Here is a 27459-nt window from a genome sequence, read left to right as displayed (position 1 = left end):
AAATCTACACCTTTATTTATTTACTTTTCAGTTAGTTTAAATCCTTGAAGGGTACAGCATCACACGGATTCTGTGGCCAATGGCTTTAGCACGAAGGTTGCTTCGGAATTTGGCGCGAACCATGCCACTGTTTCCATGAGCACGAGTTACTTTCCCCCAGATTACTCTGGTTTTATTCGGTTTGCCACCAGGAGTCACTGTGTTGTTTTTTGCTTTGTACACATAAGCACATCGCTTGCCCAGATAGAACTCAGTTTCATCTCGGGCATAAACACCTTCCATTTTAAGAAGAGCTGTGTGCTCCCTCTGTTCTGAAGACCCCGCTTGTAGCCAGCACAAATGGCTTTGGACCACAGCCTTCCAGACATATTTGTCGTTTCAGGAGTCCTGTTCCCAGCAGGCCTCCACAGGTTCCAAGATGGCGGAAAGAGAAAAGCCGGCAGGCATTTTCTTAACAACAAACAAACTGAGACTGTTGCTTCAAGAAAAACAATGGTAGTGCTTGTTGCCAATGATAACATTTAGCTTTCAGACAAAAATCAGGAACGTGATATGTTCCTTATACTCAGATTTCAGGATGAGATCGGTGGATAATTAAGGAATGTAATTTTTCAGGTTGGACGATGAGTGTGCCAGCGTTTGGAAGACCTGCATAACTCGATGAACTGATATTTTCCGAATGACCAACATACGATGCTCCTTCCAGTGTTAGGGTGCACCAGTGGGGTTTCATATGCAGAGGACATAAAGCTCATTGGGATGGTTTCATATTCCAATTGTGATGAAGCACCGAGAAGTGACTCCGTGTAGTTTTTAAAAAAATTTTTAATGATTTTTACTTCTTTTTGAGAGATACAGAGAGACAGTGTGAGCAGGGGAGGGTCAGAGAGAGAGGGAGATACAGAATCTGAAGCAGGCTCCAGGCCCTGAGCTAGCTGTCAGCACAGAGCCTGACGTGGGGCTTGAACCCACGAACTGTGAGATCATGACCTGAGCTGAAGCTGGACACTTAACCGACTGAGCCACCCAGGCGCCCCAACTCCATGTATTCTAAAATATTCTTCCCTTTTCCAGCTATGCATCAGTGTGAGTTCAGATTTTCTTCATATATTTCAACCAAAAACGTACTGTAATAGGTTGGCCAAAAGCAGAGATGAGAAGTCTGACATTAAAGAGATTTTGCAAAAAGGTAAGCTATGCCACTCTTGGGCTCCTGGATGGCTCGGTTGTTACAGAGTGTGATTCTTGATCTCAGGGTCGTAAGTTTGAGCCTAATGTTGTTGTGGTTTACTTAAAAAACAAAAACAACAAAACAACAAATCTATGCCACTCTTCTTTTTTTAATAGTTATTTTTCATTAAAATTTTTGTTTTTTCGGTAATGTGTAATAAGCTTATTTACACAGTGAAATAAAATTAGTAAATATTTAAAGAGTTCCTCAGTTTAATTCTCAATGTGGTAGATATCAATAGGTATATCCTTTAGAAACAAAAGTCCTTTGGAGTCCTCAATTTTTAATGTTTATTTATTTTTTGAGAGAGAGACAGAGTGCAAGTTGGGGAGGGGCAGACAGAGAATCCGAAACAGGCTCCAGGCTCTGAGCCGTCAGCACAGAGCCTGACAGGGGGCCAAATTCACCAAACCACCAAACCGTGAGATCATGACCTGAGCCAAAGTCAACTGAGTCACCCGGGCGCCCCAGGGGCTCCTCGATTTTTAGGACCGTAAGGGAGTCCTGAGACCAAATGACCTGCTCCATAGACACCGGTTTACTTCCTTTTGCAGGAACCACAACGCTTGCTCCATGGGCTCCATGAAGGCTGAAGTGGAGGCCGCCCTGGAGCACAACCATATGTACGTAGCCCTCTCACCAAACCCAGGGGCCACATATGCCACTCCAGAGCTGGCAGCACACATGCCCCCCAAGGGGTGCAGTCAGTCACCATGGCTGATGTTGTCTGTGACACTGGGCAGTGATTTGTCATCATTAACACCCTTTTGTACGTTTTTGGACTTGTCGTCCTTGTCCCGTGTCCAGCATCATTTTCCACCAACTCATCAACCAACGCATCCTGCACAACACCGCCTTTGGCCAAACATGTTCTTCAGAGTGAAAGGGGGAAGGCAGAGGCTGGTATCTGTGGGCCCCGCATATCCCCCATGACCCCCGAATCAATGATCTGATGGAATAATGGAGCAGATGGCTGAAGCCCTAGCCACGGTGCCAGCTTGCAGACAAGGCCGTTGGGGAGTCAGGATGCAGAGAATGCCGTGTGTGGCGAGTCTGGGAGCCATCTGGTGCATGGGGGTGCGTATTTCTCGCTCCTGCACCCAGGGTCCCCTGGCGAAAGTGCTGTGGTCTGTTCTGGTGACTCCGGGTCAGGCTGCATCCTGAAATGTGGTTCTCTATGAAGCAGTGTTTTTCCCCAGGGACACAGCAGCGCTCCCCCGGGAAGGCTGTGTTGAGCTGGGGAGCAAGGCGCGGCGGCTGCTGACCTCCGCAGCGGAAGGGCTGCTGGGGCAGGACCCAGAGGCCTGGGGAAGGCTCCAGGTGACCCCCGGACACCTGACGACTGCCAAGTCCCGTGGCCAGCGTCAGGGGAAGACTGCGGCACCATTTGCAGACAGGCCCAAGCACCTCAGATGCAGAGTTGCTGAAATAAACACAACCTGGTGGCGCCTGGGCGGCTCAGTCAGTTGAGCGTCTGACTCTTGGTTTGGGCTCAGGTCATGATCTCACCTTTCCTGAGATGGAGCCCGATCGGGATTCTCTCCCTCTTCCCTCTCTCTCTGCCTTTCTCCCTCTCTTCCTCAAAATATACAAGTAAGCATTTAAACACAACCTGTATTTTTTTCTTTGCTGTCCTTCAAACACTGACCAGTTTTTCTTCTTCTTCTTTCTTTCTTCCTTATTCTTTCTTTCTTTTTTCTTGTTTTTTAATATTTACTTATTTTTGAGGGAGCGCAAGTGACGGAGGGGTAGAGAGAGGCGTACAGAAGATCCAAAGCAGGCCCTTCAGTGCCAGGCTGACAGCAGTGACCTTGAGGTGTGGCTTGAACTCACGAACCACAAGATCATGACCTGAGCTAAAGTCGGACACTCAACAGACTGAGCCACCCAGATGCCCCCCAATTTTTGTTCTCTTCCTCGGTGGCTAACTTCACAGTCAAACATGTGAAATGCAGAATTTGGAGACAGAATTGTGCCGAGTTCAAGAGAAAGAAGATGCCTGCCTCCTACAAGCTGGAACTGGCAAGTGACTTGGGTACAGGAATGGACCAGAGTTTGGGTGCCTCCGTGCCTTGGCTCGAACTAGGGTTTTTGTGCAGGGTGTGGAATGGCTGCCTTGTGTTAGTGAGACCATCGTTTGTAGGGGGAGGGGAATACAAATCAGAAAGATGGATTCATCAGGGCCCTGGGCACCCTAGGGGGTCATGTGTTGTCAGATTTCCTGTGGTGGGTAGTGCACCTCCTCATGAGTCTGGGTGGGAGGGAGCGCTGCCCCTTGTCACTTTCCTTTCCAGAAGCCAGCAAGGGGAGAAATGTGGTGTTACCCCAGGAGTTATTTGGGGCCACGTTCTAACCTGGCCACGCTGGAATCCAAATTTGAAGCTGGGAATAGGCTCTTCAACCCAACTATGTCCAGGCAGTGTGTTTTCACCAGGCCAGGCCAGGCCAAGATCTTTACCATGGTCAGGCTTAGTTCATGTGTGGTGTGGGAACGTTCAAGAGAATTGTCTTCGGATCCTGTGACTCCTTCTCTCTCTGACCCTCCCCTGCTCACGTGGTCTCTCTCTCTCTCAAAAATAAATAAGGACATAAAAAAAAAAAAAAACCAACAACTCTCTTCTCTCTAAACCCCTTCAAAATAAAAAAAAAAGAGAATTGTTGGTTTACTGCATTTGTATGTTCATTCATGTTTCTTTTGAGGCTTGGAAAGATTGTCTTAGGTGAGACAACTGAAGGGTTAACAAAATTAAATTTGTAAAGCAGTTAAGATATTTTATGCATTTAAGATTTTTAAATTAGGGGCACCTGGGTGGCTCAGTTGGTTAAGTGTCGGACTTCAGCTCAGGGCATGATCTCGCAGTTGGTGAATTTGAGCCCCATGTCGGCTCTGTGCTGACAGCTCAGGGCCTGGAGGCTTCTTTGGATTCTGTCTTTCTCTCTCTCTGCCCCTCCCCCGCTCACACTGTCTCTGTCTCTCTCAAAAATAAACATTAAAAAATTTTTTTTAATTGGTGGCTGGGTGGCTCCATCAGTTGAGCATCCAGCTTTGGCTCATGGTCTCATGGTCTGTGGGTTCGAGTCCCATCCCTGTCTGACTCTGTGCTGGCAGCTCAGAGCCTGGAGCCTGCTTCGGATTCTGTGTCTCCCTCTCTCTCTGCCCTTCCCCTGCTCACAATCTGTCTCTCTCAAAAATAAACATTAAGAAAAAAGAAGAAAAAATCCAACTGAAACAAAAAGATATGGAAACATTATGCTGCGTGAAAGAAGCCGACATAAGGGCCCCGAGTGTCCGATCCTACCCACAGGGGCCTCCTCGAAACAGCCAGAACAGCCGACTCCACGGAGATGGAGAGCGGACGTGCGGTGGTGCAGGGCATGGTAGGAAGGCATTGCAAGATGCCAGCTAAGCGAAATGAAGGTTCCTGAGAGGATGAAACAGTTTCAACATTGACTAAAGCGATAGATGGACCACTCTGGGAGCCCAGCGCACTTTAAGGGGGTGAATTGCATGGCACATGAACTATACCTTAAGGAAATTGTTATAGAAAACAAAACAAAAATCCAAAAGAGATTCACAAACTGAGTTTAAAAGCCTAAAAGGAAGAGCACCTGGGTGGCTCAGTCGGCTAAACGTCCAACTGTTGATATTGGCTCAGGTCATGATCCCAGGATCATGCTCATGGGCTTGTGAGATCGAGCCCCCTATCGGGCTATGCCCTGAGCGTGGAACCCGCTAGGGATTCTCTCTCTCTCTCTGCCCACCTCTCACTCCCTCTCGTGTGTGTCCAGGCTCTCTCTCTCGCAAAACAAACAAAAAAGCAAAAAAAAAAAAAAAAAAAAAAAAAAAAGAACAGGTTTTTAAAATTTATATACATTACTGTCTTAAGCCAAAAGTCAATTTACAGATCATTTAATCCCTGTGTAAGAGCACCTTTGAAGTCACCCGAAAACTCAGGTCACGGGTCCGTGTCAACCACAGGTGGCAGTGGGCACAGGCTGTTCAAATTCGGTCAAAGAGGGGGTCCAGTGACCTGGGGGAAGGAGCTGAGCACACTGGGGGCTGACCAGGTGTCCATGGGACCGGAGCACGAGAGCTGGGGGGTGAGGACAGTCAGGTCAGGGGAGGCTGGGCTACAAGACCTCCTGGAGGGCAGTAGCGTCCTGCCTGACCACAGAGCCCCAAACACAAACCTAAGTGTTGTCCTCAATGCCTGCTTCCTCATTCGTCTTCCTGGGTGGTCATGTGTTTTCCCTCCTCTGCTCTTGACCTAGAGCTGCCTCCTTCCTCTCCCCACCCACACCCCATACCACTCTGCCCGTGGCGAGACGGGTTTTCACGATGCAGAACGGCTCTCTGACCTGTGCCTGTGGTGCCTGCCCTGACTCTCCTGGATGTCCTTCTTCCCTGCCCACGGGAGGTCCATAAGGAAGCAGGACAAGGAAAGAAGGCAGAGGCCACGTTCTGGTGAGTTCTCGGGCCCTTGGATAGTTCCAGGACCCACACTGGGCCACTGGCCTTGCACACTTGATGTGTGGAGTCGGTCAGCCAGGCCACGCTGGACCGTGCACTTATGTCTGTTTCACAGAGGGGAACACTGAGGGCAGGAGAATGAAGGCACCCAAGAAGCCAGGCCGGCTACCAGCTGGACAGCAAGAGCTGCGTCCTTCTCCAGAGGTGAGGAAGGCCTGTCATCCTCAGGACTCCAAAGCAGGGAGGGAGCATCAGACACGCAGCCAAGCACAGAGACGCTTTTATTGGTTCCTGTATCCAAACGGCAGGAGTCTCAGGACCATCTTCCCTCTCCCTCGCCGCCTCCGCAGGTCAGCCTCATTCCCTCTGGTGCAGGGGCCGGGGCTGGGCCATCAGGCTCGGGTCCCTACAGAGAGAAGGGGCTTCCCCAGGCCTGGTACAACGTCCCGGAAAAGACCCTGAGCTGGGTTACTTCCCTGCCTCATGGGTCAAGGCCAGGGGATGCCCTAGGGAGGGCACGGTTGCTGTGTGTCTGGGGGGTAAGTGCCTCCCCCCCCTCCCCACAGCAGGGCAGCCACAGCCCACCCTGGAGGACAGCACCCCATCCCGCATCTGTCACGGCAGTCGGCTAAGGCACGCTGGCTGGATCATGTCCTGTGGCAGAAGGCAGAGATGTCCCAGGGACTCCGACCCTCTCCAGACATGTGGCTGACAGAACACAGTTATTTTTTCCTCCCCGGAGTCTGGGAACTGCTGTCACAGTCATCACGGGCTGGGGGAGCCTGTTTGTTGGCTGCTCCAGAATCCTTCTTCGGGGCTGGCCTGTGCTTCTCCCCCTTGGCCAGAGGTGAAGACCGGGGGGAACGAGGCCTTGAATGGAGGGCCTGCATGACCCTGATGGCCCCCACTGCGGCGAAGAGCCCCCAGAGCAGGGTGGGAGGCTCCAGGGGAGACAGCTGTTTGCGGACCCAGCAGAGGGCCTGGGCCAGGATGTTGCTGGAGCTGCGGGCTCGGGGTGGGCTCTTGTCCTGTGGGTGCAGGATTGAGACAGGTCCATGGGGACCACCCTGTGGGGGAGGCTCACCCCTGCTACTCCCCTCTCCCTAACGCCTTCCCACCTGGAGGCCAAACTGTCTGAGCAGCATGTCCAGCGCTGGGTCCCCCAAGGACACTGGTGGGAAGAACTCCTCTGCCCACTGGCGTCGCCACCACCGGCTGCAATAGGGCGAGACCCTCAGGGGCTGCCCGGGCCCAGGCCCTGGTTTCCCACCGTCACCCTGGACTCACCTCTGCTCCCCGGGGTGTGAGAGCCAGTACTTGTAGCGCTGGGCCCGCAGGTAGGTGGGCGGCTGCTTGTGGAAGGGGTACTTAGCCACGTCGTTCTGGATGAGGCGGATCACTGCGAGGGAGGGCGCTCAGTATAGCCATGCTCTCTCAGCCCCCCTTCCCTTCACACATCCTGCCCCCACTAGACCCTACTCTTCCCACATGCCACCCAACTCCCCTGGGGCCTCACCAGGCTCCTTGCCCTGCAGCAGGCGTAGGACCAGGGCAGTGAACCAGGGGCTGTGAGAGTGCGGGCCCAAGGCTGCGAACCACATCTGCCAATCGAGGCGGGGCTGGTGGGGTGCCACGATGGGGGGCGGACGGCTCACATTCCCGGGCTTGTACATGAACTCGATCTCCTGCCCAGCAGAGCAGGTTAGCACAACTCGCTGGACTAGATATACCCTCCCCTCTGCCCTCTGCAGGTCCCTCCCAGCTTCATGGGGCCTGCGGGATCATTTACCACCCAGTGCTGCCCATCATAGCTGCCCTCCAGCACCACTTCGGGCCGCCCACCCAGACCGGTCATCCGGCGGAAGAGGCCATAGGAGTTAGCCAGCTGCAGGTGCTCCACGGTGCCAAACAGGCGGTGGACCCCGGTCCAGAGACGCCCGTGGGTTGAGGGTTCCACATAGGAGTATGGCACCTGGCGGTAGATGGGCAGAGGCTCAGCGCTGCCCCTCCGGACCCCTCCCTACTCCCCAAGTGCTACCCACCAGGCTGATCACAAATAAGGCCACCGTGGCAGTGCCGATGATGAACAGCTGGACCGCAGAGTAGAGCCTCCTCAGCCACCCTCGCACCTGGGTCCACCTGGGGGGAGGGGGACCCAAGTGCCATCAGGCCTGCCCTGCACAGCTCTGCCCCACCCCCTCGGGCCACCTACCTCCAGAGGGCAGTCAGTAGTTCCCAGGTGAGGGAGGCCATCCCCAGCCACATGGTGGGCAGGGTCACTGTCTTCAGCCACTGGGAAAACTGGTGGAAGGTAAAGGCTGCAGAAACAAAGGGGTGTGAGGAGGGACGGCCCAGCCTCTGCCCTCTGGCCCCCCAGCTGGCACTCACTGGTTCTGGAGTGGATAGCATACTGCTCCCAGTCAACTTCCAGGCCGAAGTAGTGCACGGTACCATAGGCTAGCAGCCCATAGACGGCAAATTCCAAGAGCAGAGACAGCGTAGCCAGCAGGGTCCTGGGCCAGGCTGTTGAGCAAGACAGTCACAGGTCAGCTAGGGTGGACCGAGAGCAGGGGTACTTGGGGGTGGTGGAGGGAAAGGAAGTTGCTGGTGGGGGGCTGGGCTGAGCATGTCTGACTGTCTAGGACAGATGACACTCACAAGTGGCTGTCTTTTTGCAGTGGCTGTTGCCAGACGCAGCAGTCAGGTACCCGTCATCCAGAAGAGCGGTGGTGAGCACCAGAGTGAGCAGGTTGAAGAAGTTATAGTTGCCAGTGATGATAATCAGGACTTGCAACAAAACCTGGGGGAGGTCTTCACTGAGAGCTCCTGAGGCCCACCCCTTCCTGGCCCTTCAGAGCCTGCTTCCAAACCCCTCTGCGCCCCAAGCCTAGGCCTCTCCTGCAGGCATCCCAGCCCCTCCTCATCACCCCTGGGCCTCTGTTGTGTTTTTACTCCACTGTCCTCTACCTCCTGCTCATACCTTCCATGGCTCCCCGCTACCTGGAAGAACCCAAGCTCAGCATGCTTCGTGCAGCCCTTGTGCACCTGCCCCTCCTGACCTCACTGGCATCTTCTAGAGAGGCCGCAGCCCTGCCGTGCAGGCATGCCTTCACATCCTGGGTTAGCCTGTTCCTCCGCCCACCAGGCCTTCCTGACTGCTTGCAACAGCCACCCAGTCCCAGTGAGACCCACTGGGCAGTGCTGAAGAAGGCCACCTTCCTGATGGCTGAGGTCCCTACCCACCTGGGAGTAGAAAGCTGCCAAGCGCAGGCGGCGAACAGGGGCGAAGAAGAGAGGGGGCACCGCGATCTCGATGAGGAAGGTTGCCACCACGCATAGTTTGTGCAGCCAGACGGGTAGGTGGTGGGTGAACCAGGAGGCAGGTGTGGGCAGGCACTGTGTCTCATAGTGGTAGGTAAGCGCTGCAGGTGAGACGTGAGTGGTCAGGGCTGGGCAGAACCCCGAGACTGCCCCAACGTCCAGGACAGGATCCTTACCAGTAAGCCCCCACCAGGCGGGGCAACGGCTGGTCAGCTTAACCACACCTGAGGCAAACATGAGGCGAAACAGCAGCCATCGGACCAGCCAGAAGGGGAGGTCTTCGTGGGGCAAGGCCCCTGCCAGCCCACCCTGGGGGGCCTGCTTATGGTGGAGGCGCTGCCTCAGGGGGGCCACCAGCACAGCCAGGAAGCCAGTTTCCAGCAGTAGGGAATCCCTATGGGGAGAAGGAACAGCACAAAGGGCCCCTCCCCATCAAGGCTGTTCCCCTCAGAGGGTCCTCCCTAGAGAGACAAACATATCTCCCTCCACGCCACCCCCTGCAGCCCCACACCCAGATCCCACACCACACTCACCACTGGAAATAAAGAAACACCTGGCCCACCTGCAGGGAGAAGGGCTGTCAGGGAGCAGGGGGTGTGTGTCTGCAAAGGCAGGCAAGGCAGAGACAGGGGTGAGGGGAAGGGTGGGCAGGGCTGGAGGGAGTTGGTGACATGGGTCTCAGTGGTACAGGGGGCAGCAAGCAGCCCCCACTTGCCTGGTAGGCCGACAGGTAGGCAGCCCAGAGCAGCAGGTAGACGAGGAGGGTGCGCAGCTGGCGCAGCAGCAGTGCACCCAGGGCCAGCAGGGTGCCCAGCAGGCTCAGCAGCTCCAGGCCCTGTGTGGTGTCCAGCCCCAGCTGCGGAGCCTCCCATAGCAGGGTCGGGGTCTCCCACAGCTGCTGCCAGCGCCCCTTGCCCTGTGGCCTCAGCGTCTTCCGTGCAGGTAGGATGCCATCGACCCCATACAGGCCTGTGGGAGTGCACATGAGGACCAGGCCCTGGACACTGCCCTCCAAGGCTACACTCCTCCCACCAGTCAGGGCCTGCAGGACCGACCCCTTCCCCCAACCTAGGTCAGGACCTGGAAACTCTTGAAACCAGGTGAGAGTCCGCTGCTGATCCCCAACCCCTCCCAGATCAGGTCCCAGAAGGCCTACGGGACTCCCCAAGTCAGGACCTCCCACCCAACGGAGCTGAGCTCCCCTCTCTCCCAGGTCATATCTCCTACCTGCCCCACCAGGTCTGGGCCCACACCCCTCGGAATTCTGCCCCTGCCCCAAGTCAGAACCTGCAGTCCTCCATACCACCCCAAGGCCCCCGCGGCCCTCAGGACACGAACCAAAGCCCCGACCCCAGGCACCGAGGCCTGGACCTCACTCCTTCCCCCAATCAGCGGAGTGTCGGACGGAGAGAGGAGGGGACACAGGGCGCGGGCTAGGGGGCATCACAACCTCGGGCCCTCACCCGGTATCTGCGTGTAGAGGGACGCGAAGGCGAACATGAAGACGGCGGCCACGCCCTGAAGGAAAAGCTGCTGGGGGAGCCGAGAGCCCGCCATGTCCGCTACTCGGCCGGCCAGAGAACAGCCCGCGGGCCTGCTCGGCCCCGCCCCGTCGGCTGCAACAGCAGGCCCCGCCCACCCTGGACCTCCCCCCACGTCGACTCCGCCCCCAGCGCGGCCAGCGGCTCTTCCGGCGAGCTCCTGCAGCGCGGCGCGGGGTTCGTTCTCGCCGGCTGCGGCCACGTGTGCGTCATAGGTGTGCGCGCGGCGTCGCGCCCTACGTCCTTTCCCTGGGCGGGAACAGCAAAATGGCGCCAGAACTAGTGGCGGGCTGAGGACGCTGGCTCCTTTCGAAGACGGCCCTGCGGTCCCCAGGCCGCCCCGGCCCCTTCCGGACATGGAAGACGTGGAGGCGCGCTTCGCCCATCTGCTGCAGCCCATCCGCGACCTCACTAAGAACTGGGAGGTGGACGTGGCGGCCCAGCTGGGCGAATATCTAGAGGAGGTGAATGCGGTCCCGGGGAGTGGCGCGGGGCGGGCGGGTGGGGCTGCGGGGCGGGGCGGCGGGCCGGGGGGCTGCTGGGCGGCCCCGCCCCGTGTCCTCGTCCGTGTCTGGCGCCCTGGCCGCCCTCGTCCTCAGGCTCGCTTTTTTTCCAACTCCATCTCTGCCTCTGGAAGTCATCCTTTATTACATTATCCTGGAGTTGTCATCACAGGTCGCTACCTATTCTTGAGCCGTGAAATGGATTTCATGGGTGGTGACAAAGCATTTTTGTCTAATGTAACAGAAAAGACTTGAATTTGTGTGCATGTTTGGATATTTGAGAGCGCTTCGTGCAGCCCTTCTGCACCTGTCTCTGCTGACCTCACTGGCGTCTTCTAGAGAGGCTGCAGCCCTGCCCAGTAGTGAGAGGGTTTCGTATCTTAGATTTTGAGACTAGTTTCAAGCTACTGTCATGTTCCATTCATCAGCATTTTAGTCTTTCTACATACTTGACACCCGAATCTAGGCCTTGTTAATGCGCTGTCTGCTCCATTCTGCACTTGGCTTTCACACCGCAGCCCACTTGGACTGCTCTTGTCTTGATCAACAGTGACGTCCATCCTGGCAAATCCACGGGACGCTAGAAGTGTTGCCTTATTCAGCTTAGCAGCATCTGTTCAGCTGACCACTCCTTTTTGGATACAGGTTTACGTGCTCCGATATTTCCCCCCATGTCATTTGCTTACTATTTCTTTACTATCCAATCTCTCAGTGTTTAGCTCCTCTGGGCAGGGCCTGGGCCATCTTATATGTCTCCCCTAAATAATCTCACTTATTTCCCTGATTTTAAATACCACCTGTGTGAGGACAACTTTCAGATTTATCCCAGGTCTTTCTTTTCTTTATTTTTTTACACAGCATGAAGTGGGGAGAAGGGCAGAGGGGGAAGGAGAGAGAGAAAGAAAGGATGTTAGGCAGGCTCCACACTGAGCACGGAACCTGACTTGGTGCTCAATCTCACCACCCTAGGATTATGCCATGAGATGCTCAACCAACTGAGCACCCCAAACCCCCCAGCAGATCTTTTCTCTGAATTCATTTTGTGTATCCAGCTGCTCACCTTTGACATTTACCTTAGACATTCCACACAAGCATCTCAGTTTTGTTTTTTTATTTGTATTTATTTTATTTATTTTTTAAAATGTTTTTAATTTTTAGTTTTGAGACAGAGAGAGAGAGCACAAGCAGGGGAGGGTCAGAGAGAGGGAGACACAGAATCGGAAACAGGCTCCAGGCTCTGAGCTAGCCATCAACACAGAGCCCGACACAGGGCTTGAACCCACGAACCATGAGATCATGACCTAAGCTGAAGCCGGACGCTCAACCGACTGAGCCACCCAGGCGCCCCTCAGTTTTGTTTTTTGAAATGTTTACTTATTTTGAGAGTGGGGCAGGGGCAGAGAGAGGGAGAGAGAGAACCCAAACAGTGCTGTCAGCATAGAGCACCACTTGGGGCTCGAACTCAGGAACTGGGAGATCATGACTTGAACTGAAACTGAGAGTCGGACACTTAACTGACTGAACCACCCAGGCATCCCAGGCATCTCAGATTTAATATATTAAAGTGGAGCCCTATATTTTTTTGCTCTAATCTCAGTCTTCCTGATCTTGGTAAATAGCACTACTGTTCAGCCAAAAGTGAGAGCTAGGAGCTGTTTTAGTGAAACCCTGTGAATTCTGTCAGTTACATCACCAGAATTTCCCTTAAACTCATCTTTTTTCTACCTGGTTCAGATTCATGTAAAACCTTCCTTCCTAGACTCTGTAACAGCTTTTTTGGGCCCCATCCAGTTCATGCTCCACCCAGTAGCAAGTGGAACTCAGCTGCAGCGGTGCCCAACCTGAGTCCCTTCAGAGGCTTTCTTCTGCGCTCAGACTAAGGTGCACACCTTTTTTTCTGAATCACAGTCTTGCTGACTGTTTAGGCCTCATCTTGAGCTTTTTTCCGCCTGTTCTTTTGAGACAATCAACCTACAACTGGAGCTTATTTATTTATATTTATTTTTTAAGTTTGTTTAATTTGAGATAGAGAAACAGGAGGGGAGGGGCAGAGAGGGGGGGCACCAAGGGTCCGAAGCAGGCTCTGTGCTGACAGCAGACACCCAACTGAATGAGCCACCAGGTCCCCCCCTCATTTTTAATAAGGAACTTTATTTTTTTTGTTTAGTAATCTCTTCACCCCGCCTGGGGCTTGATCTCAGGACCCTGAGATCAGGAGTTGCATACTCTACTGACTGAGCCTGGAGCTCATTCCTGACTGAGTGTATTTTTTGCTCCCACTGGGGAATATTCTTCATCCAGTTCTTTTTGTGATTAATCTCCTCTTATCCTTTATGTGTCAGCTTAAATGTCAGGTGAGCAGCCTGTGTGAAATAGTTGTTCCGGTACCTACTGTTCTTCAGAGTGTTTATTACAAGCTCGTCTTTAACTTGTTCACTTGTCTGTGGTCCGGTTCCGCTCTAGAATGTAAGTCCTGCCAGGGCAGGAGCCATGCGTATACGCTGCGCCCTTTGCATAATAGAATGCCCGGCACATAGTAGGCATAGGATAGGCATTTGTTGAATGAATACTTGAGCTGCTAACCTACCTTCTCTGCTTGGACACCTAGACTGCTGAGAAAATGCAGATACTTGTGCTGGGCGGGGCTCCTGTGAGATGAGGTTTCCACACTGAGCAGGGTGCTTGGGGATGCCTGGCAAACCTACTTCCTAACTTGGTCGGCTTCCTTCCTGCTCTTGTTTGCTCTTCCAGACCTTCTCTGCCCTTTAAAGTCTTGGTTCCCTGCTTCTCATTTTGTCTTTCTCTTCCTTTCCTTTTATGTGCAGCTACCAGAAAGTTCTTTTTTTTAAAGAAACACATCATGTTGATATTCTTTTTCATCCATTTATTTTTTTTGCTGTTGTTGAGTGCCTGTTGTATGCCAAGAATCATGTTAAATCCTGAGAAAATAGTGGCAAGCAAACAGCAGTCCCTGCTTCACCCTTGTGGGAGGACAGATCCTGAGACAGTGGCGACATGGAGTCATGAGAACAGGTGTTAGTTCCACAGGGAGGCTAAGGGATGGGCTCACAGTCCTGTCTAACAGGTGGCAGAGCAGAGGCCACTGTCCTCATCACGGTGTCTTTGTACAGTCACAAGCTGATTGGAGGTACAAAGGAAGAGTTGAGGGCTCTGTTGCGAGGTGGGAAAGTGCTTGGCTCTGCGGGGGACCTGGAGTGGTAGCCCTGTGGGACTGCCCTGCAGTGGGCAGGGAAGGGCGGGCAGCTGGAGAGGGGAGCTGGCGAGCCTGCAAGGCTCTCTCTGCGATTTGGGCTTTTCCCCTGGGAGTGGCAGAACGCCGACAGGGTTCTGAGTGCAGTGACGTAATCTGCTTGGTGTCTTCAGACCAGCCCTGGCTTGTGAAGAGCAGGCTGGAAGGGAGTGAAGGCGGGGCCGAGGGCCAGGCGGGAGGTGGCGCTGGCTGAGCAAGAGCCACGGTCACTGTGGAGAGGAGCAGACAGTTTAGCCGAAGTGGAGCCTGGGATTGGCAGGGAAGTTGGCATAGATTGAATGGGGGGAGGGAAATGAGAGAAGACAGGAAGGAGCTAAGACTTGTGGGTTTGTGGACAGGTGGCTGGGGGGCTATCGAGAGTTCAGTGTGGACCTGTGCAATACGAATTTTGGTTAAGATATCCAAATGGTGTTCGAGGAAGGCAGTTGGACGTACGGATTTAGGCTTAGATGGGAGGTCCGATCTGGAGCACGCGTTTGGGAGTTGTTAGGAGGTGGATGGAGTGTGACGGCCTGGGGGTGGGGGAGCTGGTCTGGGCTGAGAAGAAAAGGCCTGAGTGGCCCAGCTACCCTCTCCTTCACAGTCCTTTGCTTCATGGAAAGCCCTTCACTTATTTCCAGAATGCTTGCACTCTCTCAGACTCTCATATTCCACTGGCCTGAAAAACTCTTTCTGTCCTTCAGGAGTTGGTAGAGGTGGCCCTTGGGGTGTCCTCCCAGACTCCCTCTCCATAGTGTCTAATGTCTAACCTTGCTCCCCAACACACCCTGTGCTTGGGACGTGTTTGCACAATACTCATTTTCCAAAATAGTAGAATCCCGGGTCAGGTAACTGCCTTTGTGGGAGTGGGTGCTCCCTTCATCTGCCTGGGGAGTGTCTTTCAGGCTTAGCTCCGATGTTCAGCACTTGAGCGTTCATGAAACACTTACTGGACACCAGCGTCAGGCCCTGAGGTGAAGACTGCAGTTGCCTTGCAGGGCGGTCCCAGGTGTCCGAGCCACACAGCAGGGCTCACACGGGCACAGCTGGGGGCAGGTGTCCTCGGCACATGGAAGAAAGCAAAGGCAAAGCGCTTGAGAAAGCACCTTGGGCTTCAAAGTGCTGTTTGCTGAGAGATGTGCAGGAGAGGGGCCAGGTTGTGGGGAGCCCTGGCTTAAGTATGGAGATAAAACGTTTGGGGACACTTGGATGTGTCGGGGCCGCTCTAAGCGTGGTCCTGCAGCCTAGGGGAGACTGTTGCTGCACGTGGGCTTGGAGATCGTGGGCGTGTCGTCCGTGGACACAGACGTCCGAGGGGCTCCCGGGGGACCAGGGGTTGCAGAGGGAGGAGGAGGACTCACGAGTGTTTCCTTAGTTTCCGCTCAAAGGATTGAGGCCCAGAGTTTTGTCTGTCTTCCTCACCCCTGAGGTTCCCCTTTCCTTCTCTCAGGGTGAGGGGTCTTCCTGCCCAGTTCTGTCCACGTTGGGCCTTGACTTGGTTGGGCTGGTGTGGAACATCTCGCCAAAGGGACTGCTGTGTAGCTCTGGCTGTTTGTGGCTGATACACTCTAGGGGCCTCCCTTTTCTAAACTAGTAGGTCTGAGAGGTTGCAGGAAGTAGGAGAAATCGCAAAGACCTGCCTCCCCTCGAAGCAGAGCCAGCGCTCTGAGGGGCTGATTGTGGTGACCGGGCATCCAGGCCAGAGTGCTGGGGGGAGGCAGGGGCGCTGGGTGGGCTCTTGGGGAGAAGCCTACGCAGGTTCCGGCTCCCCAATGCCCTGGTGTTGTGTTTTGCAGCTGGACCAGATCTGCATTTCTTTTGACGAAGGGAAAACCACCATGAACTTCATTGAAGCAGCGCTGTTGATCCAGGGCTCTGCCTGTGTCTACAGTAAGAAGGTGGGCCCGTCTGGCTGCTGCTCTTGCTGTTTCCGTATGTGGTGGGACCGAGGTCACTGCCCTGCTGGCTGGTTCACTGTCCCCCCGTCTCTTCCTTGCCTCGCCATCGCCTCCGGTCTCCCTTCTCCTCAGTACCTTGTAATACAGCTTGGACTCATAATTGAACAGTTACAGACGAGAACAGTCTCGGACGTATAACCTTCGAACACTGTACAGGAGAGCCCCACGCAGCAGAGAATTATCCAAAACGTCCAAAACGTCTGTAGTCCCATCGACTAGAAACCCTGTAGAGTAAGAGGACAAGCAGATGAAGGGAGCACCCTGAGAAAACCAGTATTTAGGAAGCACCCACAAGAAGGAAAAGTCAGAGAAAGGTAAATCAAGACAGTGTCCTAGAAGTCAGCAGTAGAGAATTTCAAGGGGGGAGAAATAAGACCAAAAATGTTGAATTCAGTGAATTGACCCACACAGGACCCACAGGTGTCTCATGGATCTGTAATTGAAGGTCACCAGGGTTTTAGGGGAGAGAAGGACCAGACTGTGGGGTGGGGAGAGAGATGGGGGCATGGTGTGACCCCTTTGGGGGAGTGGTCACTGGGAAGGGGGACAAGGGTGGCAGTAAGGAAAGCAGCAGTGCTCCGTCCAGGCAGCGGTCCGTCTCATGCCCAGCTCCTGGACATCACCTGGACTGGTGAAATCAGAACCAGATGGGGCAGGTATCCCTGACCGCCATGCTGGAAACCGTAGCACCAGAGGGCTGGGGGTGGGGTGGCGGATGAGACAAAATCCCAGAAGCGATCGTTGGGGAATGGATCAGGACCATGGGTTGACAGGCCTACCTTGAAAAAAAGAAAAGACACCTCATCTCAGGGTTTGGGGGGGAAGAAGTCAATATTGATGTGCCAAGGTTGGACACGGCCTTTGGGGAGTTCCTGCCCAGGGCCCCCGTTTTTATAATGGAGAATACAAGTCAGCTGTAAAGAATCAGCTACTAGGTAGGAAATTTGGAGAGTGAAATTTGGTGAAAGTTCAAAATACTGCTGGGGTTAGGGGGGCACCCGGGTGGCTCCGTTGGCTCAGCCTCCGACTTCGGCTCAGGTCAGATCTCACGTTCGTGGGTTCGAGCCCCATGTCAGGCTCTGTGCTAATAGCTCAGAGCCTGGAGCCTGCTTCTGGTTCTGTGTCTCCTTCTCTCTCTACCCCTCCCTCTCTCATGCTCCGTCTCTCTCTGTATCAAAAATAAATAAAACATTTAAAAATAAATAAAAAGAAAACTTGCTAAGGGGAATGCAAAACAAAAGACTACCCAGAAGCACAGGCAGTCTGATGGAGACTGAGTGCCCCTGCTGTTCGTAGGGGCTGCATGGGCACATTTCTGCAGTTTTCCCCCACAAGTGCTTAGCCGTCCCCTGGGGGAGGAGCAGGGAATCGTGGGTGATGGCACGGACTCAGTGGGTGGGAGAAAGACGGGAGGCAGGAGTGTAGACCTGTGTTAAGGAACTTGATAATGGGGTCCAGACGAGAGAAGAGCAAGCGAGCGATCCCCATTCAATCTGAACTGGCCCAGGACGTGGACTTGCCTCTGGGCACCCAAGTTACTAAGATGGTCTGAGATTTCACTGGTTAAGTCGAATTCCTACATCCCGTGTTTGTCCGGAGAAGTAACGTCTGCAAGTAACTTCAAAACAAAACGGGAGGTGACTGATGGAGAAATGTGTGGTAAAGCAAGTGTAATGAAAGGTTAATGGTAAAGTCTGGAAGGTGTGGGGGAGTGTAAGCTTTAGATCAGCGCTGTCCAGTAGGACTTTCTGAAATGACGGATGTGGTCTCTGACCTGTGCTGTCAAAGACGGTAAGTACTTGCTCCACGTGACTACCGAGCCCTTGAAATGTGGCCAGTGTGACTGAGAAATTTTGAGTTTTACTCTCAGTAAACTTAAATTTAAAATTGGCTAACTCACGCGTGGCTAGTGGCTGCCGGATTAGGTAGGGCAGCCTGAGATTCATGCATCCCTGGGTACAATTCCCAGACCTACCCCTGATCCAGGCGACTTTATTTCTCTCAGTTTATTCTCCTGTAAAGCGGGAACAGCAGTGACACCTAATTCAGACAAGCTAGATGGGATGAAGCATGAACACAATCCTGTATACATGAACAGACACTTGAAACAGGTAGTGTTTATTAACCCTAACAAACGGGGCCCGTGTGATGAGGGGCCACCGCGTCTTGTGCTCACCATTGTGTTCGGGTCTAGCGCAGAGCCCCATGCATAGAAGTGCAATAGACATGCGCTGCCTTTGGAAAAAAAAAAAAAAAAAAGGCGGGGCCCAGACCAGGGCTTGCCTGTGCTCTTGGGTGGTGTCACCCAGAGGTGGGACACACACCCTGCTGGTCAGCACCTCGGAAATCCTGGCCCTCATTGTAATGGCTGGGTCCCACAGGCTGTGGCTGGAGCTGTGACAGGGCAGGCAGGGACTCACCGGGGATCCCAGAGATGGGGCGGTGGTGGCCCTAGCGTGTAGGAGGAAGAGGAGCCACTGTGGGTGCTGGGCGGGAGCAGCACAGCGGTGGGCCAGCGGGCCACACGCAGGCTGGCGTGCAGGGCGTGAAGACAGGCAGCACTGCGCGAGGTGGCCATTCCTGGGGCTGCGTGGCTCGTGGGGACGGAGGACAAGGAGACCGCCACAACTGACGAGGTGTGCTTATTTGACTGGGGACGTCTCTTTAGCAGCCACGTGGGTAGGACTTGTGCTGGAGGTTTTAGAGGGGACCGCGGGCTTCTCTGTGCACACGCTTGTCTTTGCGTCTCTGGGAGGCTGCTCCTTTCTGTGTCCTCACCGTCTGCTTCTGGTTCCCAGGTGGAGTACCTGTACTCGCTGGTCTACCAGGCCCTCGATTTCATCTCCGGCAAGAAGTGAGTACTGGTGGTCTGAGCTGCAGGTGGAGGCGGGAGCGTCTGCCCCGCCTGCAGCCTCCCAGGTGCCCATGCGCTGATTCTCTCTCAGGCGGGCCAAGCAGCTCTCCTCGGTGCGGGAACCTGGGGCCGTTGGGGACGCCAGCTCCGGGGCCCCCCAGGAGGCAGAGGACCAGGTGAGATCTCTCGGGTGCGTGCCCGCTGCCTGCTGTGCACTTGCCGAGCTCCGCTCCTGAGCTCTGTCTCCCTGCAGTTCCTGTCGCTAGATGACCTCCCTGACTCCCGTGCTAACGTGGATCTGAGGAGTGACCTGGCTCCCCGTGTGAGTCCCCTTCCCCCTGCGGGGGCTGCATTGAGCTGATGGGGGTGTTGGAAGGTGCCCTCCCGTACCGCCCCCTGCCTGGAGCCCGCGGGGCCTGTGGCTCACCCACTCCTGGCCTCCACACAGGAGGTCCTCATCGTCCCTCTCCTGCCCTTGGCCCTCGTGGCCCCGGATGAGATGGAGAAGAGTGTCAGCCCCCTGTACAGGTACTGACCGGGGCCTGGCGAGGGGGGTCAGATAAGGGAGGACGGCCGCTGAGGAAGGACCCCTGCAGTGGCTGTGTTTCTGTCGGCACAGCTGTCAGGGGGAGGTCCTGGCCAGTCGGAAGGATTTCAGGATGAACACATGCACCCCCCATCCCAGAGGAGCCTTCATGTTGGAGCCGGTGGGCATATCCCCAATGGAGAACCAGAAGGGTGAGGGCTTGGATGTGGGGGCTTGGTGGGAAGGAAGGGTTTTCTGGGCTGGACCCCTTGTCGGGTCCCCTGTGCCTGTCTGCTCTGGTCCCGCCTCCCTCCCCAGGCACCTGAGGATGGGTCTGCCAGGCTAAATCCCCTTTGCCCCCTTTGCCCATAGCTGGCTCAGCCCCGGGGCACCTGAGTCCTGTATTGGGTCTCTGCCTTCCTTCCCGAGCCCTGGTTCTGCCGGGCCCCTGGGAGGGGCCTCCTGGAGGGAGGGATTGGGCTGAGCCTGTCCAATCCTCCATCTTTTCTAGAGGCCGAGAGGGCTGAGGAGCAGCCCATGGAAGTTCCTGTGTGCAGTCCCGCTCCTGTGCTCAGCGTGTCCCCGGAGCCAGGTGAGAAGAGAGCACACCGGGGACTTGCTGGGTGGTGGTGGGGGAGGGGTCTCCGCATGGGGCTGTGCTCAGCCACCCCAGGGGTGAGGTGTGGGGAGCAACGAAGCCTGGCTTCTCTGGGCCTAGGCCTCCCCCCCACCTCGGCCCCCCTGTGGTGTCTTACTCTTGTGCCTGCCCTCTGACCGTTGGGCCCGTGAGGTGTGGACCTACCCTGGGAGGGCAGCCTTTCAGGAGGAAAATGCTAAAAAGTAAAACGGGCCAAATGAAGGAGTGGCCTGATGAGAGGAGTGGTGGCACCCCTCCGGGGCTGCGAGTGGGGCTGCGCGAGGGGCTCGGCCTTGCGGGCTCTCTGCGGTGTTGGCCAAGGGCAGCCTTCCATCTGCTGTCTGGTCTGGGGCTTCTCGGGGCTGACCGGTCTCTCGCTCCCCTGCCCAGGTACCTCTCCAGCAGGCCCGCTACCTGGAGGTGGTGAGGAGGATGAGGATGCAGACAGGGCAGCGGGGCTCCCGGAGGCCATGGCCCCCGATGTCCCTCCAGAGCCCCGGGAGCCCCGGAGCCCGCAGCAGGTGGGAACCCTGCAAGGCCTGCACAGGCCCAGTGCTGCTGTGGGACAGGCAGCTCTGGGGGCTTCGCCAGCAGGCCCGCAGGCCTCTGGTCCTTACACCCAGCCTGTTTGGGTGTTGCCTTCCACACCTTTCCTCTTTCTGAGCAGAACAGCTGCCACTCCTTAGAGAGGTGGCCTGGAGTTCAGGGGTCTGAGCCTGTGGTCAGGGTGCCACCTAGGATGGCGGCTGGTCTCCAAAGCTGACTCTTCTGAGCTCGGGCTGGCGGGGGCGGGGGGTAGGCTTTGGAGGTTTTTGCTGCCCCCCTTCATCCCCATGGGCTGGCTTTGTGTTCCAGCCTGGAGCTCAGAAGTCTTTTTATTAAAAGAAAAACCCTGATGCATGCAGGAAAAATGTTAGTATTTGTTCATTTTGATTGGTAGATGCATGGATGTTTATTGCATTTTGGGGGGGGGGGGTATTTTTTTTAAAGGAAAAGAATAGTACTCCATGACCACTAGTTTACTAGTCTGTATGTTCTCCTAAAATTTAAGTTTTTGTTTTCCTTAAGAGGGTCCCTGCGGGTTCTTCGCGTCTGACCCTAGAGCAGAGCTGCCAGGGTGCCCCGGCCTTGGGTGGAGGTGGAGAGAGGGGACCTCTGGGGCTGTCTCTTTGCAGATCGAGGCGCAGCCTAGCAGGCGTGCACTGCGGGAGCGACGGGAGCCCACGCTCCTGCTGAAGGTGAGTCGGGGGCTCAGAGGCCCCATGGCGGGGGGGGTGTGCTCTGGGGCTCCACTGCCCACCCCTCACTCCCGCTAGCTTTCAAAGCCCTGGATGCCTGGGCCCCTAGCCTGAGGCCCTTTGTGCTCTCTTTTGCAAGGAATTTTCCTTCCCCCAGAAATGGAATTCCCTCTTCTGTCACTTTGGGGCACCTCCCTCTCTGGTGGGTCACCTGTGGGTCCTGGATTGAATGTGGCCAGCCCTTCTCTGGCTGTCATTGCACTCAGTGTCTGGACTTCTGGGGGGAAGGTGCACATCTGCTTGTGCTCTTTGCTCAGGAAACCCCAGACCCCTGGGAGAGCCTGGATCCCTTTGACTCCCTGGACGCTAAGCCCTTCAAAAAAGGTAATCGGGTGGAGGGACACCTTCACCTGGGCACCTGTGGGTGGGTTCTCTGGAGCACTAGTGGTAGCTGAGCGTGGGCTCTGGTGGGGGCTGTGCTGCCTCGTGCACTTTGCACTTGCTCCTAGGGCTTGTGGGTGCCATCATCTACCCCAGGGCCTGAGGTTGTGTGCTGAGATATAGCCATTTGCCCCCAGGTAGGCCCTACTCTGTGCCCCCCTGCGTGGAGGAGGTTCCAGGACAGAAGCGCAAGAGGAAGGGTGTCTCCAAGCTGCAGGACTTCCACCAGTGGTACCTGGCTGCCTGTGAGTGGGTGTGGTTGGGCTGGGCCAGGGCAGGAGGGTCTGGGTCCAGCTCACAGGGACTTGGCTTGGTTCCTGCTGACCACATTCTCTTGAAGATGCTGAGCACGCTGACAGCAGGAGGCCTCGGCGAAAGGGTCCGTCCTTTGCAGGTGAGGTCAGGGCCGTGTGCGCACTCTGCTGAGTGCTTGCCTCCCCTCGGCCTGGGGGTACCCAAGGCTCTAGGTGGATTGGGGGAGGGGGGCCTGGGCAGGGCATTCGAGTCCCTCTCACATGGGCTTTGCATGCAGACATGGAAGTCCTATACTGGAAGCACGTGAAGGAGCAGCTGGAGACCCTCCGGAAGCTGCAGAGGAGGGAGGCAAGTACTGGCTGCTGTCTGGACCCTGTGGGGTCCTGGATGGGAGACAGCAGTGCCCCTCATAGATGCTCTCTGTGCACAGATGGCAGAGCGCTGGCTGCCAAGGCCTGAGGAGGGGCTATGGCCTGTGGAAGAGGACCGCCTGGAGGATTCCCTAGAAGATCTGGGGGCAGCAGGTGGGAGCCTACTGGGATGGGCCTGGGTGGGGGCTCAGCATCTGCTGCCAGCCAACCTGCCTCCTGCTGGGGCTTCTCTGTCTGCCAGCAGATGACTTTCTAGAGCCTGAGGAGTATGCAGAGCCTCAGGAGGCAAAGCCTGGGGAAGCCGCAGACCTGGGTAGGTCTGAGAGTGAGCTGTTGGCCAGGGGGCCACAAGGGACCCCTGAGGACAGTGGAAGGAGGAGGGGGTGTGGCCCGTGGCCACAGCAGCTAATAGCTGCCCCTTTTCCAGAAGCAGAGGCCGTGCCAGCATCCCTGAGCTATGAAGAGCTGGTCCGCAGGAATGTGGTAGGTCCCAGTTAGAGCAGGTAGGGGCTTGGGGGGCTGAGTGAGGGGCCCCTGCACAGAAGGTGGCACTTCCTGCTTCTGCCATAGGAGCTCTTCATCGCCACGTCTCAGAAGTTTGTGCAGGAGACGGAGCTGAGTGAGCGCATCAGGCACTGGGAAGACACTGTCCAGCCCCTGCTCCAGGAGCAGGTGAGGAGTTGGGCCACCCCCTGACTGACAGATAGGGACGCCCCTGCCGTCTGCCTGGGTTTTGTCCCAGGATCTTGCCCCTCTTTCTTGCAGGAACAGCATGTACCCTTTGACATCCACACCTATGGGGACCAGGTGGTCTCAAGGTTCAGCCAGCTCAACCAGTGGTGTCCGTTTGCGGAGCTAGTAGCTGGCCAGCCTGCCTTCGAGGTGTGTCGCTCCATGCTGGCTTCCCTGCAGCTGGTGAGTGGCCTGGGGCGCCTGGGAGGGACGTGGTCCTCGACTCTGCTGACACCTTATCCCTATAGGCTAACGACCACACAGTGGAGATCACCCAGCAGCCGGGGCTGGAGGCAGCTGTGGACACCATGTCCCTGAGACTCCTCACCCACCAGCGGGCCCACAAGCGCTTCCAGACGTACGCTGCCCCCTCCATGGCCCAGCCCTGAGTGGGGAGTGTGGAGGCCGAGGGGTGGGCTCTGGAGCTCCATCCCTCATGGGTGCTGGGCACTGCATCTGCTCACTCTGCCCTTGTTTCCTGGCTGGCCCAGCCCAATAAAATGGTGTTGCCATCCCACCTAACCCCTAAAAAGACTTCACCTCCTGCTGCGTGCAGGGAAAGGGCTGCCCTTTCCTGCCTAGGCCTCCTGGGGCCGCCGGTAGAGATCACAGGCACACAGCGCCATCACATGCTCTTTAATGGCCCGCTTCAGTGCAGGACGCTGCGGAAGGCAGCCATGTGGCGCCGCACGCTGTCCGCAATCTGCTCTGCTGACCTGGCCCGGCTATAGTAGTCTGTGAAGAGGCCGTCAGGGTCGAGCAGGTAGATGGCAATGGAGTGGTCCACGATGTAGTCCTGGTCCTCGTCCTTGGGGCCGGCGCTGTAGTACACACGGTAGCTGCGGCTCACTTGGGCCACCTGCTCAGCGGAACCGGTCAGGCCCAGCAGCCGTGGGTGGAAGTCCTGTACGTAGCGGGCCATGGCTGCGACGGTGTCCCGCTCGGGGTCCACAGTAATGAAGACAGGCTGCACCGGGGGTAGGCCAGGCTCGGCCTCCAGCTGCTGTACCACCTGCACCAGTTTCTCCAGCTCGTCTGGGCAGATGTCGGGGCAGTGAGTGAACCCAAAGTACATCAACACCCACTGACCCCGGAAGTCGGCTTTGCAGCGAGCCTGTCCCCGGTGGTCCAGCAGGCTGAAGTCACCCTGGCCCACAGCCGCCTGGCGCAGAGCCTCAGTCCGCTGTTGCTGCCTCCGCTGCTCCTTCTCAGCCCTTGCGGCCAGCCAGGCCCCACCCAGCCCAGCCCCAAACAAGGCAGTGATCAACAGCCTGGTTCGAAGCCCAGGGCCCTGGGGCCGGCTCTGCCTGCCTCTCTCTCCAGGGCCCTGACTTGACAGGAGCCGGCACCTCACATGTCGGGCCTTGCCTCTTGGGGTCCAAAGGAGGGCTGAGGGCTTGAGATGAGAGAGCCTGTGCCAAGCCTTGGGTGCCCAAACCAGCAGCAGCATGGACCTGATGCGCCTAGGAAAGAGCACAGGTGTTAGGAGCCTGCAATTGATTCAGCCTTCTGGGTCAACCCCCATTGCTCTGGGGAGACTTGCCACCCTCTGAAGGACCAAGCCCACACTGCAGCTGCTCATTTAGTGCTCAGCAGAGCTCAGAACTGCTTCACCTATGAAAGGTGTCGCCAAATGCCCAGGCCTGTCACTCCTGTCCTTTAGCTGGAGAGCCTCTGTCTCATCCCACCCGGGTCCTTGCACCTACAGCTCTATATGGCCTGGGGAAGCACTCCGCACCTCACCGTGTCAGCTGATGGGAAGCATTCCAGGTGCATGCCTTGCCTGGGCTCCTGAGCATGTGTATCAGTTTGCAATAAACCCCCCATTTCCTGAAAAGAGGCTGAGTATCTGGCTTTAACCCCCAAAGACGGGCTCGTTCGGCCCTTCTGCGGCCTGACAGCCTTTCCCTTCAACCCTGGTCCTGTGCCCCTCCTTCGCAGTCAGCCGCAGCCCTTTGCACCCACGCGGGTCTGCCCACAGGGAGCCCGGGCAAGTACCCACCGATGCCGCTCCACGCCGAGCTTTCCTGTGCTCTCACCCCGAGAGGGGAACGAGGTTTCCACTGATCACAAGCCCCCACTACCACCCTTCTCGGCCGGGATCCTGACACCAATATCGGTGTCCGCCATGTTCTTTCACGGGAGCCCCTGGAAGTTTGCTAAGTGGGGGCCTCAGGACTCCCCCTTCACCTGTTCAGCCGCTTAAGAGACCCTCCCGAGGATTCCCAGACGTCTGGTCTCTGCCCACGTCCAGAAGGTTCCTGGGTTTGCGCTCTGGGCTGGATGACCTTCGGCACGTCCTACAGCCTCTCTACATCAGCTTCCTTCTTTGCATACGCGCTCTAAGCAGCACACGGGATGTGCCTGGCAAGCGAACACAGCCTATGGATACTTCATGGGCCCCTTTTCCCTGGGAGCCCCACCTCCAGGACGCCCTCCCGGAGGCGCACCTGTAAGGTCAGAGAGCTGGACAGCGAACCACAGACCGAGCACGACCCAGGCTCCTCGGAACCCGACGTCAGCGCCGCGACTCCCGAAAGCCCCGCTCTGAGTGAGCTCGTCGCCGCCGCAGGATCGACCACGCTGCGCTGTCGGACTCGCTAGGTTCCGGCGCTCCCGGTACGCTCGATGCCAATGCGCATGCTCAAGGGCATCGCGCACGCGCAGAAAAACTGAACGGCCCTGCTTCCTGCCCCGCCTTGCCTCGCTGCGCGCATGCGCAAAAGGTGGTGGGCTCCGCCTGCGGCCAAATACAGGGCCGGGCGGGGCGTCCTCCCCACCCCGCCCCCCTTCTCCGTCCCACGGTGGCCGCGCTTCACTCGGAGCGCCACCCACTGCCCTTAGTCACGGCGCTTTTCCCGTGGTTTCGCTGCAGCTGGCTGTTGGGCTGGGTGTCGGTCGACGTTCGGTGGGCGGCGGGAAGAGGTCGGCGAAGGATGAGAGGGCGGCGAAGGGCGAGGGGGCGGCGAAGGGCGCGCGGTCCGAGGGCACGACATCCCCTGCAGGGCCAGCCTCTAGTCCACGCCGACCTGCAGCTTGGCGCCCACCCCCAGCCGGAGCGGATCCCTCCTGTGGCTGCGCCAGGATGAGCTGCGCGGTTTCGGTCAGAGGCAGGGGTCTAGGGTGAGAATCCGGGGCTCGGGGAAGCAAAGGGAATGGGAACTCGGAGAAGGATAGGGGCCTGGGTTGGTGGGGAGGGACGGACGTCTCCCGGTGCCCACCGTCCATGGGCACGTGCAGCTCCTCCTACGCGCGCGGAGGTCCAGGAGCATAGCATAGGCCTGGACCCAGGCTCAGGTCCAAGCTCTGCGCCCGAACATTCACTCGAAGCGCTCCTGGGCTAGGCCTTCGGCCAGCTCCTAAGAGGCACAGGGGACCAAAGTGCCAGAGTTATGAAGGGGAAGATGAGCTCACTTTAGGAGACCTACCCAAACAGAGGCCACAGCCACACTGGGATTCCCATAGGCCACACGAGCTCCAGCAGTTACAGGTGCTCCCCAGGGCTCTTGCCAGCTGATGGGTGTGACTAGGTAATCATTCAAGTCCACCACCAGATGGGATGCACTGTCCGCCATCTTCTCACTGAGGATGGAGGCGGTTGGGAGATGCAGAAGGGGCTGGAGATAAGGAGTCTGGAGCTTTTCAGAGAAGTGTGTGAGAAGTGAGATGGTTCATTTTTGGAAATACCAAATAAAAGCTGCGCTGTCTGGTTAACAATAGGTTTACAACCTATTGGAAATACGTAGTCACACCCCTGCCCCCACCCATGGATTCCCAAAGCCTTAGGTACTTCACTTCCTGCTTCTTCCCCTCTTTAATGGCCTTATTTTCTTGGGCTTTGCGATGAGTCTGTGCCAAAGAACTGACGCCTGGTCTCCTCAGGGAATGTACATTTGTTTCAACCAGACTACTTTTTGCCTTCCATGCGCATAGGTTACACCCGGGTAAGGCTGTAACCTCTGTAGTAGTCAGCCAGTGAGGAACCAGGGGAGGGGCTTCACCCTAGGAGATAAGTTGCCCGCTATAAATGCCCTGAGTGTGCCGTCAGACACCTGCCCTTGCCAGAACGTTGATTAAAGCCTGGCTTCACTGTGCTGAGTCTCTGTGACCTTCCTTTGATTGGATCAGTG

The 27459-nt window shown here is 56.4% G+C and overlaps 3 protein-coding genes and 1 pseudogene across 10 annotated transcripts; 1 reads left to right on the top strand and 3 right to left on the bottom strand.

Moving 5' to 3' along the window:
- Positions 1–421, bottom strand: LOC115304857 (annotated as a pseudogene).
- Positions 422–5964: 5543 nt separating this feature from the next.
- LMF2 (lipase maturation factor 2) lies at positions 5965–10629 on the bottom strand. Of its 2 annotated transcripts, none has more exons than XM_029955192.1 (14): positions 10487–10629; positions 9739–9992; positions 9557–9585; positions 9200–9417; positions 8946–9124; positions 8361–8502; positions 8091–8225; positions 7915–8020; positions 7745–7841; positions 7492–7674; positions 7219–7387; positions 6990–7101; positions 6821–6917; positions 5965–6730 (listed from the first exon to the last, which is right to left on the bottom strand). In XM_029955192.1, the coding sequence occupies exons 1-14, from the start codon at positions 10578–10580 to the stop codon at positions 6425–6427; spliced, it is 2121 nt and encodes a 706-aa protein (XP_029811052.1). In that variant the 5' UTR covers positions 10581–10629; the 3' UTR covers positions 5965–6424. The 2 variants fall into 2 exon arrangements, with proteins under 2 accessions (XP_029811052.1, XP_029811053.1); XM_029955193.1 differs by having other exon boundaries at positions 9248–9417.
- Positions 10630–10801: 172 nt separating this feature from the next.
- Positions 10802–25166, top strand: NCAPH2 (non-SMC condensin II complex subunit H2). 6 transcript variants are annotated; one of them, XM_029953122.1, is made up of 20 exons: positions 10802–11028; positions 16114–16215; positions 19074–19129; positions 19221–19305; positions 19383–19451; positions 19578–19657; positions 19749–19867; positions 20167–20247; positions 20683–20813; positions 21468–21530; positions 21848–21914; positions 22109–22216; positions 22312–22365; positions 22504–22574; positions 22657–22750; positions 22842–22910; positions 23028–23080; positions 23168–23269; positions 23363–23512; positions 23578–25166. In XM_029953122.1, the coding sequence occupies exons 1-20, from the start codon at positions 10921–10923 to the stop codon at positions 23716–23718; spliced, it is 1803 nt and encodes a 600-aa protein (XP_029808982.1). In that variant the 5' UTR covers positions 10802–10920; the 3' UTR covers positions 23719–25166. The 6 variants fall into 6 exon arrangements, with proteins under 6 accessions (XP_029808982.1, XP_029808980.1, XP_029808981.1 ...); XM_029953120.1 differs by having other exon boundaries at positions 23025–23080; XM_029953121.1 differs by having other exon boundaries at positions 22839–22910.
- On the bottom strand, positions 23949–25943 carry LOC115303352 (protein SCO2 homolog, mitochondrial). 2 transcript variants are annotated; one of them, XM_029953126.1, is made up of 3 exons: positions 25780–25943; positions 25520–25693; positions 23949–24792 (listed from the first exon to the last, which is right to left on the bottom strand). In XM_029953126.1, exon 3 carries the CDS (start codon positions 24777–24779, stop codon positions 23979–23981), a length of 801 nt encoding a protein of 266 aa, XP_029808986.1. In that variant the 5' UTR covers positions 24780–24792; positions 25520–25693; positions 25780–25943; the 3' UTR covers positions 23949–23978. The 2 variants fall into 2 exon arrangements, with proteins under 2 accessions (XP_029808986.1, XP_029808987.1); XM_029953127.1 differs by lacking the exon at positions 25520–25693.
- Between the last annotated feature and the right edge of the window lie 1516 nt (positions 25944–27459).

The sequence above is a fragment of the Suricata suricatta genome, chromosome 10 (assembly GCF_006229205.1).
Source record: "Suricata suricatta isolate VVHF042 chromosome 10, meerkat_22Aug2017_6uvM2_HiC, whole genome shotgun sequence".
NCBI classification, from domain to species: Eukaryota; Metazoa; Chordata; class Mammalia; order Carnivora; family Herpestidae; genus Suricata; species Suricata suricatta.
The sequence above is the reverse complement of the archived record's forward strand: the minus strand, read 5'-3'. Positions and strand labels throughout refer to the sequence as shown.